This window comes from Parus major, chromosome 1, assembly GCF_001522545.3.
Source record: "Parus major isolate Abel chromosome 1, Parus_major1.1, whole genome shotgun sequence".
In the NCBI taxonomy this organism is placed as follows: Eukaryota; Metazoa; Chordata; class Aves; order Passeriformes; family Paridae; genus Parus; species Parus major.
The window spans coordinates 39,809,179-39,828,623 of NC_031768.1; the positions used below are offsets into that span (position 1 = coordinate 39,809,179).

Here is a 19,445-nt window from a genome sequence, read left to right on the forward strand (position 1 = left end):
TATAAATATAAATATAAATATAAATATAAATATAAATACATATATATATATATATTTGGGGTGCTGCTGCAGCAGCTGTGCAGTGTAACAGTGCACAGAGCCATAATCCACCACACAAAGTGCAGGGCAGTGCCAGGCTCACCACTGAGTCATTTAGACCTCACATAGATGCTGCCGTTTTCCTGATAAGGCTAAGTGAGCAAAATGAACTTTGAATGACTGTTTTCATCTGCCAGGATTTTCTGCTGTGAAAATGCAGGTTGAGTGAACCTAAACTTTAAAGCAGCAAATGACAAATGAGCAAATCACTGTTCAAGTCCTACCAGCTCTGAAGTCAGTTTGCTTTTCCCTGCCAGCAGAAAAGGCGACGAGATGTAAAGGAAAATACTTTGTGTGTTCCCTTATGTTTTCTGACAGTAGAGGCATTCAACAGTGCCAGCTGATGCCACTTCAATGTAAATGCCCCACAATTGAGTCAAGGAGGGAGAAAACCTATTTATACTCAAGAAAATGTATTTCAAAGCCTGTTTTTCAAATGGCATCTAGAAAGGAGCAGTACTTCTGACTAAGGTGTCTCTCTGACTTGATGCCCGAGCCTACAGGATGCTGTGGTAGAGGGCAGAGTGAGTTGGATAACTCCTAAAGCAGGAGAAAAAATTACATTCCTGCTTTCAGTCAGAGCTCTATTTCGGAGAAAAGTAGAAGGAGACAATTAAAGTCGTTAAACCAAGTTGCATATCTTTCCAAAACAAAAGTTAAAGCTGAAATGCTGATTTTTTAAATACACAGAGGAAACATGATTTTTCAGAGCTGCTGCAGGCAAGTATAATGCACAGTATGTTTGATTCATCCTTGCTGGAACCTTAAAAGGCATTTGAATTATAAGGTGCATTATCTCCTAAGATTACTCCTTGGTTTCTTTACTCCCTGAAATTGTTCGTATCACTGACTTCTGAACCAAAAGAAAGATGCTTGCCTGCAAGCTATAGTACCAGTGATGCTCTCCAGTCTTAAAAGAAAAACAAAAATTCTGAGCTGCTCTGTTCATTTATTGAGAAAAAGTGTGGTTTTCAAATTACTTTATGAATTTCCTTCTATTTTCTAAAATAGTGCAGGAAGATAAGGTGAAGCAGAAAGAAATGCAACTTTGCACACAGATGTCTAATGCCATACTGAATGCTAATAAAGCAAGCTAGAAAGTATAGTTCCTGGAGAAATCTTTCTTCATGTATTGTGGTTTTTTTTCAAAAACAGTTGTATTTCCAGCATGATCCCTGCTACAGAAGCCAGCAAACTCGATAGCAGGTTGCTCCATCCTTCCCTTTCCCTTCACTCCATCCAGCTTTAGACCCATCAGCTTTCTGGAAAAATGATTAGGAAATTAATTTTGTCCCTTCTAACAGTTCTGCTAAAATCTCCATGGCTCCCATTTTCCCCTGAATGGCACAAGATAATTGGCTGCATCTCAAGACCATTGCATTTTTAAGACAGCTCCTATGCATCTGGGGATATTGGTGTTTTCCTGGCAGATCTGTGACAAAGTGTTTTGATATTACCATGAGAACACCCTGTGGGATTTTCACATCTCTCCTCTAGATTTTATGGACTTTCATGGTGCCAGCCACTGTCAAAAGTGATGCCTTGGACCTGCAAGCTGACGGGGCTAGAAAACATCTCCTCTGTAGGTGCTTCAAAGGGTATCCAAGGTAAAATCTCCAGCTCTGCTCTGGTTACAGATCTGTAAATCTGGGCAAAAAAATGAGGTAGCTTGGCACAAAGTGGGAAAGCATTATGGGTGGATTTATTTCCAGCCCCAAATGATCCCAAAGGGGCAATTTTCCACTGAGTGAGCCAGGCTGGCCCAATCACTTATTGCCTCAGCAATGAAGAAGACCTGGCAGACAGTGGCACACAAATGTACTATGAGACAATTTAAAGCATAAATCTTCTTGGAAATTCTCTTTTCCCTTCAATTCATGATGTTTTTTATCAACAGAAAGTTATCTCAACAGACGAGGCAGCAGCACCTGCCTAGAGGAGATTCCTCACATTACCTTTCTGCTAGTAAGCTGCTCTGAGATATTTATATATCATCCTTATTTTACAGGTGATGAAACTGAAGCACAGGGGAGTTAAGTGACTCGCCTCCAGTCACAAAGCAAATTAGCAGCCAAGTGGGGAAGAGATCAGTTCTCAGCCCAGAGCTTTTACAAAGTGCATTTTAGGCTTAGGGAAAGATTTTCAAGGGAGTCTTGATTGCTCAGTGGTGGCACTTCAGTAATAAAAGTTGAGTTAGTACAGTGTCTGCACTACTCAGGCCCTACCTCAACCCCAACATCATACGCTGTATCTTGGAATGAACACTCCTGTTTTCTTTCAGAGAAGGTTTCCAGGCACCAGCTCACCAAAGTTAATTGGCTCCCACTGTGTAGCCAATGTGTGACCTTAGCCAAGAACCAGTAATTAACAGCTGTATTCATCCCATTTACAGTGTTTTCTAATTCAAGTATTCATCCCAGTCAAGTATTTTCTAATTTGCAGGTTAACACAAAATATTAGCAGTACACAGGGGAAACCTTTCCAGCTGAAATAAATGTGTGCACGGCACCACAGGTTGGGAGGTTGTTCTTGGTGGAGTGCAAAGGTCAGAACTAGGTTCCATAACTAGCCAGGTGCCTTCATGCAGGGGAAGGGCACCACTGGTGACCATGTACTTGTGACAGCTCTGGGAGAGCACGTGGGTCTGGCTATCATTCCCCAGAGCTGGGCCAGGCCCCCTCCCTGGGGACACTAATCCAGATCCAGCAGCCCAAGTTCTGCCTTCAGAACTTTTCTTCTACTGGGAGAAGAGCAAATGGAATTAAGATGTAGATTTATCATACATCTTCTAAATTTCCATCCTTGCTTTGATGTTTGTGGATCAGAGCTAGATACTTGTCAATGAACGCCAGTGAAAAACTGATCTGTCCCTCTACCACAACAAAATCCCAGCAAATATAGTCCCCATCATTTTTGCCAAAATGCAAACCTGCATCTCACTGAGGGAAGGGAATGACAGGAATGGGGCATTGTCTTTGCCGGGAACACTATGAAGTTCGGCCGTGCAGTAATTCCAGGCTGTGCCCTAGGGACTCCACCCTTCTGTACTTCTGCAACTGGGATCTGCAGGTGCTATAATTCAAATTCCCACTAGAGGGTAGACAAAACTTTTCCAGTAAAAGGATCGCTCTGGAAAAGGGTAGAGTATGCAGGAAAGCAGTGTCTGATTTGGAAAAGCAATTCTGTGCTTGAAAAGCAGCAAAGAGTAGGAAAAGGAAGAATATGTTTATACCATCTGCAAGAGCAAGGTGGGAGCATTGTTCCAAATTTCTCTAAAGAAACATAATTTCTGCTTTATACTCTTAAATCAAATACAGCAGGAGTGGCTATGCTCTTATAAGCATGGAAACTGTAAATCAGATTTACAGAAAATATAGATTTGTGATTTTCAGAAATACAGCTGGTTTTACGCCTGCAGATGTTGTCTTACAAACACTGATAGCGGCCAATTAAGAATTTCAAATATTTAGAAAGTATAAATACAGGGAATTACAGTTTATCCACTTTGGGAGCAAATTCACCCCTCTCCTGATGACCTAGCCAGAAACATCAAACGGTGTATTTCTCTCTCTCTTTTATTATTGACCAGTCTATTACTGCAGGTAACGGTGGCTTGTGTTTTCTCCTCACACATTTCTCCACTGCTAAAATGCAGCCAGGTTTCTGTGAACCTTGCTGTGGGAGGGAAAGTATGGCTGCAGGCATCAACACATCTTCCTCTTCTTGCTCTCCCTGAAAGAGCAGTTTCTTTCCAGGTGAGATTGGCTGTCTCAGGGAGCTCTCTGCACTGCAGATAAGGGCACTGTGAAAAGGTTTTCTTACCACATATCTGACCACTCCAAAGCATGTTTTCACACTGATTCAAAAAGCCAATGCCTGGGAAGTTAAAGAAATTCAGAGTTTATTTTCTCAGTTTATTTATTTAGTTCCAGATCAACACAGAGGTTCTAAGACCCTGAAGCATCACCTCTGTCAGCTAAATGACTTTTTTTTTTTTTGAATGCTTAGCAAGGATTTGCTTCAATCTTCTGAAATATAACTTGTTTTTGCTGACAGAGGTAAGAACCAAAGAAGGCCAAGCAAAGCAGCAGAGCACTCAGAGGAATTCCTGCAGCTGGGACTCCTCCCACAGCTAGGATAATTAGAGGCTGAATTAACTGTACTTCAGAAGACCAGCGTGCCAGTGTTTGCTGTCACAAACACTGCATTTATCTCATCTTCCCCCTAAATAGGTGTGGGCTTTTGAAAGGAAAACCTCTGTTGTCCTTCTGTTCTGGATGGTCCCACCTTCTGGTCCTGCATAGTCTTGTGAGTGGCAACAATTCTCTCTGCAGCTGAGTGAGTTGAAGAAACTCGGTGTCACTACAGGCAGCAGTCCCAACACTTGTCACATCAAAGGGCTGAACAGGAGATGTGCCTGGAGAAGGATTACATTTGTGGCCCTAATGAGCCAAAGAGAGGAGCCCTTGGGGCAGCCAGACATGTTTTCACTGCAATAAGGCACATGAATCCATGGCAGAGATCTTCACAGCACAGTATTGGGAACAAAGGAAGAAGTATGAATCCTGAAATACAGCCATGCCAAATGAGGTTAAATTATATATTCTATCTGACTTGTACTACAAGGTGTGAATGATGGGTCTGAGGGATGCTGGCATGGGCTAAGGAGAGGTATCTGGAATCTGAAGGGTTGTATTTGGTGTCTACTACACTGTTTCACATTCCCTGTAGTTATCAATACCTCCACCACCTGTCCTTGCCATGATAACTGCAAGAACTACTTCAAATGATGCACATCTCATGAGAAAATCTCCTGTCTTCATCACTCTGAAAAATAAAGAGTATTTCATTGAATAAAGAGCTACTGTCATACAAAAGTCTGTGATGTGAGGTGAAATATAGAAAATCTCTCTTTCAGGGAGTCAAGAAGCTGGATTTGGTAAAGAACAGATGGATCTCAGCAGCTATGCTCTTTCACCAAGTAGTTGCCTCAGGGTGGCAGTTGATGTTAAATTTTGTACAAAATTTCCTTTTCTTGTGTGAATTAAAGACATTGAAAGAGAGAGAGATGACCTTTATTCTGGGACCCTCTTTTCCATTTGTTTGTGAGGATTTTGGAGATATTGAAGGCTCTTCAACTGGCTTACAAAGCAAAAACCACATACCTGGCCTCAGCTGTAAGAGAAAGTTTTCTGTTCCTGTCTTGCTGAGGTCCATGAAATGCACCACCTCATCAACACTAGTTTCCACACTATTGCTCCCAAGCAACAGTTGACTGTCTCAGTATCTAGTTTAATTTGGTAAGAAATCGGACACATTGATTTCAGCTAATCAAATAATTTCTGACAGAATGCTTCTTCCCTGCAAACTGTTGAATCAACAGAATCAAAAGGCTTCATGTGGATGTCTTTAGTCTATTAAGGAAGTTGATAGAAAGTAAGTGGGCAGCAGGCAGGGAAGCTCCCCCAGCTAACCAAGCAGCCCTAGACAGAGAGCAAGGGAGCTGATGATGGTGAGATGGGCAATGGACAGGCCTGCTGCATCATCCATCAGGGCGGTCCAGTAGAATCCAGCTCCCTTCTTGGGATGGAGCAGGTTTTCATCTGAAGTACTCTGTGAGAAGACAGAGTAGACACAAAGTTTGGTATTTTTGGGAAGTAAAATTTGCTCCTTTTCTCAGATTTTGCACAAAAGCCAGCACTACTGGGAGCTGTGGCTGAGCTACTACTTCCAGATACAGATAATACTGATGTTTCTACAAGAGAAGTGCAAGGCTCAGCTCTAGGATGTTTAGAATGACAAAATTTTCCATCCAAGTCCATCCAGATTATGCAGTGAACTCACTCTTATTATATTCACTAGTGGTTTGGGCAATGGAGTAGAAAGTATACCCTTTAAGCATGCAGATGACAAGTGAGGAGACTGCAGGCTTTCTGGTAGACAGCATTAGATTAAAAGCAATTTACAGAAAATGGAGAAATGGTCTGAAAAAAACAGAATGCAATACAATGAGGACAAATGCAGAATTTATCTTGGTAGATTAATCAAAACTCTACAAGCTGGACTATCTGCTTAGGCAGCAGTACTGCAGTAAAGAATTCAAATGGCTGCTCAGGACACAAGCTGAACATCAGAACAGTGTTCTGCTGTTGTGAAAAGGGCAAGCAGCAGAATGGGATGTAGAAATGAGAGCACAGGCTTCCAGGTAGGAGGATTAACCCTACTGCTTTTGTAACATGTCTCCTGGAGTGGCATGTCTGGTCCAACGCTGCACTTTGAGGAGGAAGGGGCCCTGCTGGGCAGGGAGCAGAACAGAGGTTCAGAAAAGTAAAACAAATAAAATTTTGTGAGATTGAGAGTTGTTCAATCTAGGAGAAGGGCCACTGAAGGAAAAGTGATGGTGATCACACACCTGACCTGTATCCGGAAAACAGTCCCAGCTAGGACTTCATCAGGAAAGTGCCAGGCATAAGACAACTCATCCTTTGTGCACAGAGAAGCAGAGTAATAGTTTGGTAGAGAGAGAAATTTAAAAGACATTAGAAAAGTACCTGCTGGGGACTGCCAAGGACTGTCCCTGCCTGGGGCAGCAGATGGACTGCATGCCTTGAGTAGTTTTCTTCTACCCCATCTCCTGAAATGCCATGGGAAAAACACCTTTGGATCATGACAGAAAATTTCAGGAGAAATTTGCCTCATCCCACTGCAGGCACCAAGATAGTCCCTCAGAGAGGGGAGATGTCTGTGCTCAGGCCTTTGCAATGACTGTGCCATGAAAGCCAATGGATTAGATACTGCTGAGGTGGATTAAGCTGGCTCAAGTCAGTGGCAATGCACGAGTTTAGACCTCCTTAGAATAAGATCTGCAAAACCTGATAAAAGCCTGCATAGAGATGCCCTCCACAGATCCCAGCAGGCCATCAGTCATGGCAATATGAAGTAGGAGGGTTGTATGCTAGCAAAATGCAGAGTAGTGGGTAAAAAGCCTTACCCCAAACAGCCTGAACATGCAGAGCATTGCATTTTTATATCCTTTAACACACTGTATCATTTCATTTTATCAGCAGCTACTAAGCAGTTCCCTTTTAAAAAATAAAAAGCCAAGGTCAAGCACAGAAAGCTTTTTCTAACTGTCTTTACTGTGTCATCTTCTGTCCCATGGTGATGTGATTCCTTCCATTTCTCTATTATTGAAAATCTTGATAAATACAGTAGAATGACATTCACATTTAACAAAGTGCTGGTGTTTTAGCTGAAACTTGTGCCCTGATGGAGACAACTATGATAAATCAGCTTATAGCAGGGCCCCCCAGCTGACCCAGGTCTGGTGAGTAAGCACAGTACACTGGTAATTCAAGTCCTGCAAAGCTCAGAGAGAGATCCTGAAGCACTTGGCATAGAAAGGCAAAGCAAAAGAAAGTCTCTGCAGAGAATAGCACCTCCTTTTCATAGATTTGATTTAGGTAAGAACAAAATAGCCAGAGAAAAAAAAAAATTAGGCTAAAAAAAAAAAAAAAGACAAAGTTTGAACTCGAAGGTTCAGTTTGCATGAATTATCTCTTTGAAGGCTATTTTAGCAATCTGCACCTCCACCCAGTCTGAATTGTTGGAGATCCATTTAATTGCCTGGGGAGAATAATAAGCATTGTTTGAAGAGCACAAGACTCTTTCAAATGCAGGGAAACTGCATGTCTCTCAGGGTGAAGCTGGCAGAGCTGCCTCTGCAAGGAGGAAACAGAGGGAGCTGTCTTCATGCTGGCAGAGCAGCTTCTCTATCATGAGGGATAGAATGGGAAGTGCTTGGGATGAGGAGCCTGAGCACCTTCCCTGTTGTACATCTCTCTGCCTGACAAAAAAGGGAATTCGCTCTGAAAAATACGAGACCTTTGACTCTGTGGTTAAGTGATGATTTGCAAGGCATTTCCTTGTAGATTTCTGCTTCTGTCTGTTTTGTCAAGGAATGTTCTCATTTCAATTTGAATGAAAATTACTTCTGCCTCTTGCTTTATAATACTAAAATTCTACCTGATGATTTCAGGTACCTGTTAGCCTTACTAGAAACAAGTGCTAAACAACTGCAAGCAACCCATGCAAACAACTAATTCACTGGTTCATAATTTCAGTGACTGTATGAAGAAAAGAAATAGATGATCTTGGAAGATAAATTATACATTAGAAATATGAAGTGTGTCCTAAATGGCTGAGCTCCCTTCCCTGTCCTGTTTGTGCTCCTCTGGGCACTAGCCCCACTGGAAAAGGTTCATTTCCATAGCACAAGTGTAATTTTTGGAGGTGGGAACTGAAGGGGTGCAGGTAGGAGCACACATGGGTGGTGCTGGAAGCAGGACCACCCAGGGTCCTCCTGCCAAGAGCCAGGCAGGGCTTGTGAGGGACCAGTACTGGCTAATAAGAAGGGTCCTCTTTGGCTGTGTACATTAAATTCATGTGTTGAGGGCTCTGATGCTACAAGTCTCCTTGTGAAGACAAAGCCTTATTGGAGTCACCAAAGGCAGAGGCACGTGCCACAGCATCCTGCAAACAAATTACAAGAGCAACAGCACCACAGGAGAATATATCTTCAGTGACTGAAAACTTGCTCGTACACTGGAAGCCACAGCAGCAGCATCCTTTGCTGAATCCCCTACTGACACATTACTGAATGCCATGGAGGCTGCTTCGTCTTGGAACCGAAAAAACCCAACAAAATAACAAGGCAGTAAATTGGTCCTCTCTGTTTTCAGTCCCACTGAACTGGGTCATTTTCAGGAAATGGTCTATTACCTAAAACAATTATGGCTGTTGTCACATCCCCAATGAGTTTAGTTTGGTTTTTAGTGTCTGCTGGGAGAACTTTAACTGGTGCAGCTGCTGAGTTTAGGGCCACTTCATAGCTGGGTGCTCCTGTGGGGCTTTTTATTCACCAGTTTATGCTCTTGGCAGCTCTGCACCAGAGTACCTGAGCACATGCTGGCTTTGGGCAGATAAATTGTCCCATTGTCTTTCCTCTCCCTATTTCCCATGGGGCAACACACCTTCTGAAAGTTCAGCCATCATCTAAGGGCTGCAGTAGATTTTATCTTCTGTGTCCTGTAGTCGATGAGCACCAATTCACTTGGAGGACTAGTATTAGGCATAAAATAGTGTCTCAGATCCATATGGGCTATTTTTGGAACTCTATTGAACTACTTCTGCTCAGTTGATGTGGTAGCAGTGCTGCTTATATTCCAGATTATATATGTAATTTTCCTAAGGTAAAATATCCCTTTCCAAAAGTTTTCATTAACAGTCTCTATTTCCTACATAATTAGATGACAGCTTTTAACTGTGATTAATTCAGAGTTACAGTGCATCTAGGGATTAAAAAATGCTGCCCTTACCATTCTGTTTCAAGGAAGAAATACGAAGGGAGAGCTGGAGTTGATTTTCCCATATGATGAAGACACAGGATATCATTCTCGACAGAAGGAAGCATCTCCCAGTGGGTGGTCTGATAACAATGGTAATTAGGTATTCAATCACACACAGAGTAAGAGCAGCCAAACAAATGCATGTCTGCTAAGGGAAATAACCCATGCAAAGATTATGTGTTTGCTGAACCAAAAGTAAAACGTATAATGAAAGCTCTTAAGACTCCGGAGCCTAACCCTTGCCCGACAAAAAGCCTGTTTTCCTGCATAATTATTAATCAGAGCCATTTCTACTGCACCACACCGGGTGCTGTCATGCCTGAAGGTCTGATTCTGAAAGGAATCTCATGCTTGTGGATTTTAGGTCAGGTTTTGTGAAATGAGGATGGCCCCTGTGCTGGTTTGTGGACCCTCATGCCTGCAAAGCCTAATTACAGTTAAGTTCAGCAGCGATGCTGAGACACAGCAAAAAGTGCTGCTGTGACCTCTTCCACCCCAATGCCCACAAAAGCCAATAGCCAGTCTGTCTGGAGGAGAAAGACATTGTCTGGAAACAGCCACAAAGCAAAATAAAAACACTGGGCTTTGTTCTCCACTTCTGTATTTCAGACTGGAAGTTTTTGAGGGAGGTTGTGTGGCCCAGGTGGGCAAACCCATCAGTCATCATGTGTACCTTGTTCACCCTGCCATCACAGGAGGAAGAATACCATATGAAAAGATGATCCTATTTGTGTCACGCACTCTGTGATAACTGGCTTTGCCTATAATACAAAGTTTCAAGAAGAAATATTTAATTCATAATCCTGCCATCAACTCATTCCAGTTTCCTTTCTATACAGTGGCTAAGAGCAACTTTAATACATTCACATGAACTCCATGGAATTTTATTATGTCAGGGAAAATGTCAGCCCCTCTGACCAATTAATCCAGCCTGCCTGGAAGGCTGTTGAAAGACGAGGTGAGTGCTCTTTGGGAAGCATTGCTGGAGACCAGCTTCAGCTGGGGGCTGGTTGCTGGGAGCAGTGAGTGAAACACAGCCTCACAGCAGGAACCCATGTGCAGCTTCACAATCTACCAAGAGGCCAATCTACCTCTGCTGTTGTCCTCTTGCCCCCAGCCTGTCCCCACCACTGCTCACCATAAGCCCTGGAGTCCACACACCCACAGAAAGAGCCATCACCTGTCACAACAGGGCCATAAAGCCAACACAAGATTAGGACAACTGGTTTGGCCTCAGTCAGCTCAGTTATCCAACACATCCCATGAGTGCACAAGCACTGGGGTTGTTGAAAATGTGTGGTTTAGGACGACAGGAGGAAGGTGGTGCTGCCAACTCTTTTGACTGCAGCGTGCAATTAGAGTCACTTAAGCTGATTGTGGAACTACAGAGTGTTTTGATTTCCCTCCAATGCTTGTAGAGGGGAGAAGGGTGAAAACAGCCTTAAAGTACAAAAAGCCCCTCGTTTTTGTGAAGGATCACAATGGTCTACCAGTGAGCAGACTTAAGAGGTCCATGGGCATGAGGTAGAGAAATGGCTGGTAGAGAAAAGGTCCATAAGACTGAGGAGTTGAAAGTAACACTGCAGAATCATCCCTTATCCTTAGAGATCCCACATGAGGCCAGATATGCCATTTAAACATGTGGTCCTTGTTTATTCTCAATTTCCCTAGTGCCTGACACGAGTCCCTGGGCCAGTCACATGGCTGCTATTGAAGCCAATGTTTCCAAAGGCCCCTGTGCAATGAGGAGCTGCTGTAACCATGGTGAAAGATACAGGGAGGATGCAGGGATGTAGTACCCACAAGGTCTCTTCAGCTGATGATGAGACAAGATTTGGGTAAGATAAGGAGCATATCTCCATCTCCATGAAGAACAGCTCTGTATGAATTGACCTTCTATTAGCCACCATCTCTCAAGATTGGTCTGAAAATGTGTGGTTTATTTTCTTCTTTTCTCCTGTCCAGAGTTAGAAATGCAGAGGTGACCCCAGTGCCTGCTTGACACCCCAGTGCAGCAAATCCCTGGCAGGTCTGGGTCACGGCACCAGGAAAGCCCATTTCTGCTTTACCTCAGGCACTGCCACTGCCAAGGAAGAATGAAAACCAGCCAGTGTTGCACAGGTTCCCCATTGCTCAGGGGTATAACGGATTAAGTAGTGAATGCATTAAATGATCCCTAACTATAATTAGCTCCCTCTGTGCTTGTAACGCTACAGCCTCATACAAATGGTTTCTAATGACACATGCAGTGCCTAGGAACAGGGTAATAGCTATTTAAACAGTTGCTGATCCTTGAGCTGGCACATGACAGTGTATTTTACAATTATTGAGAAACTTTGGACATTTTTTAAAAGTGTTCTGGGCATTGACCTAGAGAAAAGCGTGGTTAGATGAGAGCAGAGAGGGTGCCCTTTCCCTAATGGAAACAGATAGATAATGATCTGGTTGTCAGACATTACTGCTGCCCCAGTCTTGATTTTCCCCCTTACCACTCTTCCCCTGCAGTATGATTAGCAAAACAGATAGCCAGCTCCCAAATCCTGCCCAGTACAGGCACTCAAGGAGAGTCAAGACACTCTTCTGAAAAATACTCCTATATGCACATGCATACATAATGTTCAGGCGTGAAAGCTTGCTCATTTAGTACTGCATCATAAACTCATCAGTGAGTAAAGACCTATCAAATGCACCAAGACAGAAAGGCTGCTGGCCACACTGGGCAGCTGGAGCATCTATGCATGGACCAGGTTGCAAACTCAAGGGCTGAAGACCACAGTTTCAAAATTCAAGATGCAACAACTGTTTTTAAATAATAATATTAATAATAATAATAATAATAATCTCTTTTGATCTTGAGACAAAAGGACAATAATGAGATTTTTATTCAAGAAAAGTCTTTTGTCTCAAGAAGCACAGAAAATTGCTGATCTTGTGAGTTATGAAAGCCAAAAGCTCAAAATAAAACAAGTTTGTAATTTCAGCTACTCCAGTAATAACCAGCTGACACAGGGTAGATATTCTACTCACCAAAAATAAGCAGAAAGAATTCCACAATTTCTGAAAAGCACATCGTGCCGAAAGAAACATTCATTTATTTTATGAGATGAATTTTGTACTCTGTTAGAAATTTGATTTTAATGAAGACAGTATGTCATAACACTTTTCACCTGACCTTGAAATGACAACATGCCTTATTCACTTCGGTGATCAGGTTTCACTTCACAGGAAATGGAGAATAAATTTAATTTCATCTTTTCTAAGCATATGCACTCACACATACATGCTAATTTAAATGTGATTTGCTGCTATTTGAATACTACAGGTCTGCCTCAGCACACAGAGCTGCTGCCAGCAAAGCCTGATCTGCCCACTGAAGGCAAGACAGTGTGAATGACAGAGGGCAAAAGAACCACCCAGTTACCCAGTTCTAAGAGCTGACACTTGAGCCAGTAACTGAGGTTTTCTACCAGTTTCCTAATTCACAGCCACATGGAGCCTCAGACAGACAGGGAGTGAATGTATATGGCTGCAAAGCCATAGTAAAACCTGCTTCACTGCAAGGAAGACATAAATACATTTCATTTGAGCTCTTTGCTCAAAGCAATATCAGAGGGAGAAGCAGAATTGCAGGTTTTCAGGTAAGCAGTATTTCTCCATTTTCAATTTGGAGGGTTCAAGATTGTGGTGAAGAAACGATCAGAAGTGCAAGAAAGCCAAACTGTGGATAAATCAAATATTCTAGTAAATTTGTCTAACTTGATATGAAATATACTGGAGAGGCATAAATGTGGGTGACAGTGGTATCACTGAGCAGCAGAAAAGAGAGAAAACATGCACACCCCTAGCTTTTGTGATTGTAAATCTGGATTGATTTAAAATAAGCTTGACAGCCTTTACCTAGTGCATCTTTGACTGCAAAGCAATACCAGATCTAATATTTATGTTAAAAAGCATTAGCGCTTTTAACTAAATTGTGGGGGGACTGTTCAAATTTCACTCCAAAGTGCTTCTGAGTAACCAAGAGATAATCATCTTGCTGACTTGTTATGATCAAATAATACCCATTGTGTCCCAGTTTTAATGACTGGGTTTGTCAGACCTAATTGGTCATGTTCCACCAGTTATTGGGATAATGAAGAGTCATACAGTTAACATGTTAAATGCTGTGAACTGAAACACATTTTCCAAAACTGACTGAGGTACAATTCTGTCTTTTTTCCAGGTTCGGTTACTTTGGGGTGTTTTGGTCTTTTGTTTTTTAATGTGTTGATTTCACCCTGGATGCTTCATGTAGCACTGGTTTAGTTTAAAGATGCTGTTTCTGGGAAAAGAGAGAGGATCTAGGCTTGATAGTACCCTCTCTAGCACTTTATGAAGTTTCTTTAAAGTATTTTCTCACATGGAATTGGTTAGAGTGGTACTCACCTGAGGTGCTGAAGACACACAGCCTCACTTGAAATATCCAGGGCTGAACTAGTCACCTTGGGCTACCTTTTGTATCAATGGAAAGAAATAGGTATGCCAAAAGAGTAAATAATTTATCTTAGAAACCTCAGCTGTGGGTAGATATATTATGTCTTGGAGGAACTTACTTCTCTCCTCTTGTGATAAAAGGGGGCTTAGGAGGACTGGTTCCAATTTAAGCATCTAACTTTCTGATACCTGAAGTTAGATGATTTTCATGCTTGGTTACCATTTTTTCAGGTTAAAATACTACCAGGAAATTCTATGTCTTGAACTCCCTGTGGAGAGATCCAAATCTGCTATGTCAGACAAGAAATCATTACAGAGACAAGTCTATCTAACTCCAATTGGCAGAGAATGGGCAGCAAGATCACTGCCTTCCCTCTGTGCTTTCCATTTTCTCTCTGCCCTTTGAGAAACAGTCTTTAATAATTGAAATTAGTTTTATGCCACTATGGAGCTTGATTTAAAAAAAACAAAACCAAAATACAATAACACCTCCTCCCCACCCCAAAAAAAACCTCCAAAAAACCAAAACATTTATACTAGTTTTATACTCAGATGACTCCAAGAGAATAAAATCACATTCAGGGAACAATCTGTCAGGTTATGGGAGCATCAGCTGCTGAGATCTGTAACTAAACCTAACATCTTTTAGCTTTTATGAAAGCAGAACATCTCTGTTTCATGAGCACAAAGCACTGATTAGCTCAGGTAAATAATAATAATAATATATGGATATGGTTCTGTGTTCTGAGGTTAAGATTAGTTCAGTTTTGCAAAATCTAAGCCCAAACTCCCTCTAGCTCTCTATGTGTGCTTCCTACTCCTGAAGATTTGCAGATAAGCAGTAATTGTCTTTTTCAATGAAGGAGACTAAACAAAGAGTAAAACTAATAATCATCTAAATTAAATGTAAAAGAGAGGAAAGGGTGAAATTAAACATTTCAATGGTATTATCTAGGTCAGACTGGGTACCTTAGCAAATCCTCATTTCCTCTCACCACTGTGCCTTCTCAAACAAACAACATTTTCTTCAGTGACAAAGGGTCTAACTGACAAACATTTGTTCCAACAAATCAATTAAAACTGAGCATCTGATTTTTGTCTTAAGGAGGCTTTTGCAAACATGGCATCTGAATGCACCAGCAATATTACTGCTCAGCCCGGCTCCGCAGACCGACTGACAAGCTGCAAGGATGAAGATTTCTTACAGGTGAAATTCTATCTCTCCATCCTTTACAGCCTAATCTTCCTGGTGTGCTTCCCAGGGAACATTGTGACAATTTTTGTTTACTGTGTTAAGATGAGGCCCTGGAAAAGCAGTACCATCATTATGTTAAATCTGGCTGTCACTGACCTATTGTATGTAGTCACGCTTCCTTTCTTTATACACTACTATGTAAATGGAAATGACTGGATTTTTGGGGACTTCATGTGCAAGTTTATTCAGTTCTGTTTCTACTTCAACATGTACAGTGGTATTATCTTCCTTAGCTGCTTCAGCATCTTCCGTTTTTTGGTAATTGTGCACCCAATGAAATCCCTTTTTCTTCGGAAGCGGAGATGGGCAGTGGTGACCTGCGCAGTTGTCTGGATGATTTCCCTGCTGGCCCTCAGCCCCTTGGCCATCCTGATTGTCCCAAGTCACAAGCAGAACAAGACGATCTGCCCAGACCTGGTTATTGCTGAGGACTTTGACATAAGTCGCTGGTACAACTGGGGACTGACTGTGTTTGCCTTCTTCTTGCCCTTGCTCACGGTGACTCTGTGCTACGTGCTTATCATTTGCATCTTGGCCACTGGGCTCCACACACGGGCTAGTTACAAACAAAAGGCTCGCAGACTCACCGCTCTCCTCTTGCTGGTCTTCTACGTGTGCTTCCTCCCCTTCCACCTCTTTAAAGGCATTCATCTGGAGCTCCGAGTACAGCCAGTTAGCTGCCACTTGAAGAAAATAATCCTTTTAATGTTTATTATGACTAAACCTTTAGCAGCATTGAACACTTTCGGAAATTTGCTGCTCTATGTAGTGTCAGGAGATAACTTCCAGCAGGCGATACTCTCGCTCTTCAAGCTTTGGACAAACAAGAATTTGAAATAGAAGAGATTGATGCCATTTAACATTTATAGAGGAAGGATCAAAACCTGCCCTCAACCAGCTAGGCACACCTCCCTGCCATCAAAGTACTCAGGTTAACCCAGCCAGTGCCAAAGGAGAGTTAATCTGTTCTGAGTTACAAACTGATCGTCAAAGAAGGAAATTAATGAATAAAAATAAAAAGTTTTAAATAAAATACTAATAAATGAAGTGTGAAACGTCTCAGAAATGTTTCTGCAGTTGCTTCCTGAATCCATGGTAGCTCTTTTGGAGAATGGCCAGTTCCAGGAAAAAAGTGGCAGATTCAGGACGGGAGTAAACCTAAATTAATTTAATTAATATAAAAGATAAATGTAGTCTGAGCTAGGGACCTGTCTGACTTTATTCCTAAGCCATGGAGAGGGTTAAGACCCTCTGGAGATCAAAACCTTTCATAGGCCTGTAGGAGGTTCATCTCACCTCCCTGGAGACATTGACAGGGTAGGTGTATGCATATAGCTAATCACCTTGCCCTCATTTTATAATTTTCCATTATAATGGAAAGAAAGAACCAGTTTTAGAGTGTGATTCACTGAATTATTCTTGATGTCTGCATTTGGACAAGGTGAATCATGACCTAGAAGTGTCTGTTTCTCTCCACTGACCGTAAAAGGTAAGTAGATCAGACACAGACTCAAATGTTCGTGCCTGCTTTTAAAGAGCTGAGGTGCAGGTCTAGTACTGACTAGTACTAGATGAGACGGATCACTCTCCAGAGGTGGCTGAAAGCGCAGCTTACACAGTAAGACTCCATTCAGTGCCTTCAGTGATTGCCTGAAGAGTAATGGTGGGGTAAGATCACTCTTACAAGGATTTTCCACACTACTGATACAGAATCTATGGAATCACAGAGCAGTTTTTCTAGGAAGGGACCAGTAAAGGCCATAGAATCCAGACCCCCTGCAATGAGCAGGGACATCCTCAACTAGACCAGGTTGCTCAGAGCCAAGGCCAGACTGATCTTGAGTGTTTTCAGGGGTGGGACATCCCCCTCCTCTCTGGGCAACCTGTGACAGTGTTATACCACCCTCACTGAAAAAAAATTTCTTCCTTATGTCTAGTCTGAAATTCAAACCATTACTCCTTTTCTTACCAGTAAAGGCCCTATTAAAAAGTATCTCCCAATTTTTCTTCTAAGCCACCTTTAAACACTGAAAGGCTGGAATCAGGTTGCCTTGAACTTTACTACAGCCTGAACAATCCCAGTTTTCTCAGCCCTTCTTCACAGGAGAGGTGTTCCAGCCCTCTGATTATCCTCATGGCCTACCTCTGGACTCTCTCCAGTGTTGGGGCCCCGGACCTGGACACAGGACTCCAGGTGGAGTTTCATAAGAGTGAAGCAGAGAGGAAGAAGCCCCTCCCTCACCCTGCTGGCCACACTTCTTCTGATGCAGCCCAGGATATGGTTTGCTGTGAGCATGCAGTGATGGCTTGTTTTTAATTCACCAGTACCACCAAGTATTTCCATAATTCATAGGAAATCAAAATCATTTTTGCCCATTACATTATTCAGCTCTTCTCAGTCACACTGAGTAAGGAACAGCTTTAGGTGATAGCATGTATGACAGGCAATATTGGCTGTCTCAGGGGGGGAAATAATAGACTGGTAGAAAAGTGTGAGTCCAATACTTGAAGATATATCTAGAGAGGTCCCAGTACCAGCTGAGATACCCCAGCCAACAGCAATACAAAAATATTAGAAACATGATATTCAGAGCCCAAAAGTACAATCACAGAGTGAATCCTCCAATGTATTTTTATAAAAGGCTTATTTCATGTTTCATTAGTTTTGCTCTCTACTCCAAAATGTCCATTAATCAATGGGAACATGTGCTTCCTCAAGGTTCTCATGCGACCCTTCTCCTTATCCAGCCCCTCTATGCATGGGCTGGTCTTCAAGTGACCCCCAGACCAAGTCCACTCGAGCACCACCCCCATTAAGCACATGCCTGAGTGACTGGCAGACAGCCTGTGACTCCCCTGTGGCGTAGGGAACCCTATGCCTAACTCTTCCTGCCTATCTCACAGCCAGCTTGGGAAGAACGGCAGCAAACAGAAAACAGCAGGTTTGCTGAGGGAGGAGAGGAGGTAAGAAACCATAGCAAGGAGAAAGATGGGGAAAGGAACAACAGCATTTCCCTGGGCTAGGGCAGAAGATGGCCTGTGAAGAAAATATTGTGTCAGAAAACCAAGGAGGAAGACATTTTGCTCTCAAAATAGTCCATTGGATTTTAATCCACCCGTAGCTGCTTATCAAGGTAACTTCAAAAACGTCTGCAGAGCACAGCATGATTTACCCTGAGACCACTACCCAGCTTCAAATTGTGGATGAGGTCTTATGGAGAAGAAGGAAGCTAGCCATTAGAGATGATGTATGATGCAAACATCCAAAAGATGTAAAGAAAATACCTCCCACAACACATGCTGCATTGACTTTGACAGTCTTCCAGAGGAGCTCCACCTTCTCCACTACACTTGCAGTGCTGCTCTCAAGCACTTTTTCATGAGACACCAGATGCAAAAGATACACCATGAGAAGGCAATGATGAACATGGCATTTTAGCTGTTTTTTAATTTCAAGTTATTCTATCAAAACAACACCAAGTTGCTTTATTAAAGTAAAATCAGGCTTATAAATTATCTTTTAAGCCTGTACATATCAACACCTAAGATTCTTAACTCCAGTTGAGTCCTACCTCAATATCTACATCATGGAGTCTGGTTCTTCTAGTATTTCAGCTAGAAAAGGAACTGCCTAGGTTTTGCTATGTATTTGTTGGTAGGTTTTGCTCTCAACTTTAAATGAAGCTCTGTATTAGCTCCGCTTCAGCTCTACTTCATGTTTTCTGGATAAACTACTCAGAATACTCATTTGTTCATAAATCTAGGCTATGTACTCCTTTTTTTAAATGGAAGATGCCTGGAATATCTTCAGAGGACGGGGCAACCACAACTCTGTGAACCTTTTTACACAAACAAGGGAGAAACCCTTTCGAAGAGAAACCCAGGTTCTGCCTTCAGCATAAGAGTGTCAGATTTCTGCCATACCTTGATACTCAGATTTTTGGCATACCGAAACATCGGACTTGAGAATCTCACAACAGTACCACTGAGGAAGAGGACAAGGCTAATTTTGCCAGAGGTGTAAACATAATTTGATCCTTATCTCTGAGGAGACAGAAATATCCATTTTTAGAATTCTTAAAGAGTCCAGCAGATAATCCAAGCCTATCTAATGAAATGCCCTGTATTTTCCAACAGACTTGTGTGTGTGTCATGTGTAATGGGAGGGCAGAAGGGATAATGAAATAGAGAGGGGAGGAAAACCTGTATCA

At 42.2% G+C, this 19,445-nt stretch overlaps 1 protein-coding gene across 1 annotated transcript; it reads left to right on the forward strand.

The window, feature by feature from the left end:
* The first annotated feature begins 15,099 nt into the window (after positions 1–15,099).
* Positions 15,100–16,074, forward strand: OXGR1 (oxoglutarate receptor 1). Its single transcript, XM_015619041.1, has one exon. It carries the CDS (start codon positions 15,100–15,102, stop codon positions 16,072–16,074), a length of 975 nt encoding a protein of 324 aa, XP_015474527.1.
* The last annotated feature ends 3,371 nt before the right edge of the window (positions 16,075–19,445 follow it).

What these genes read in the sequence shown, in the direction of transcription:
- OXGR1 (XM_015619041.1), top strand. Translation starts at nt 15,100, where the DNA reads ATGGCATCTGAATGCACCAGCAATATTACTGCTCAGCCCGGCTCCGCA.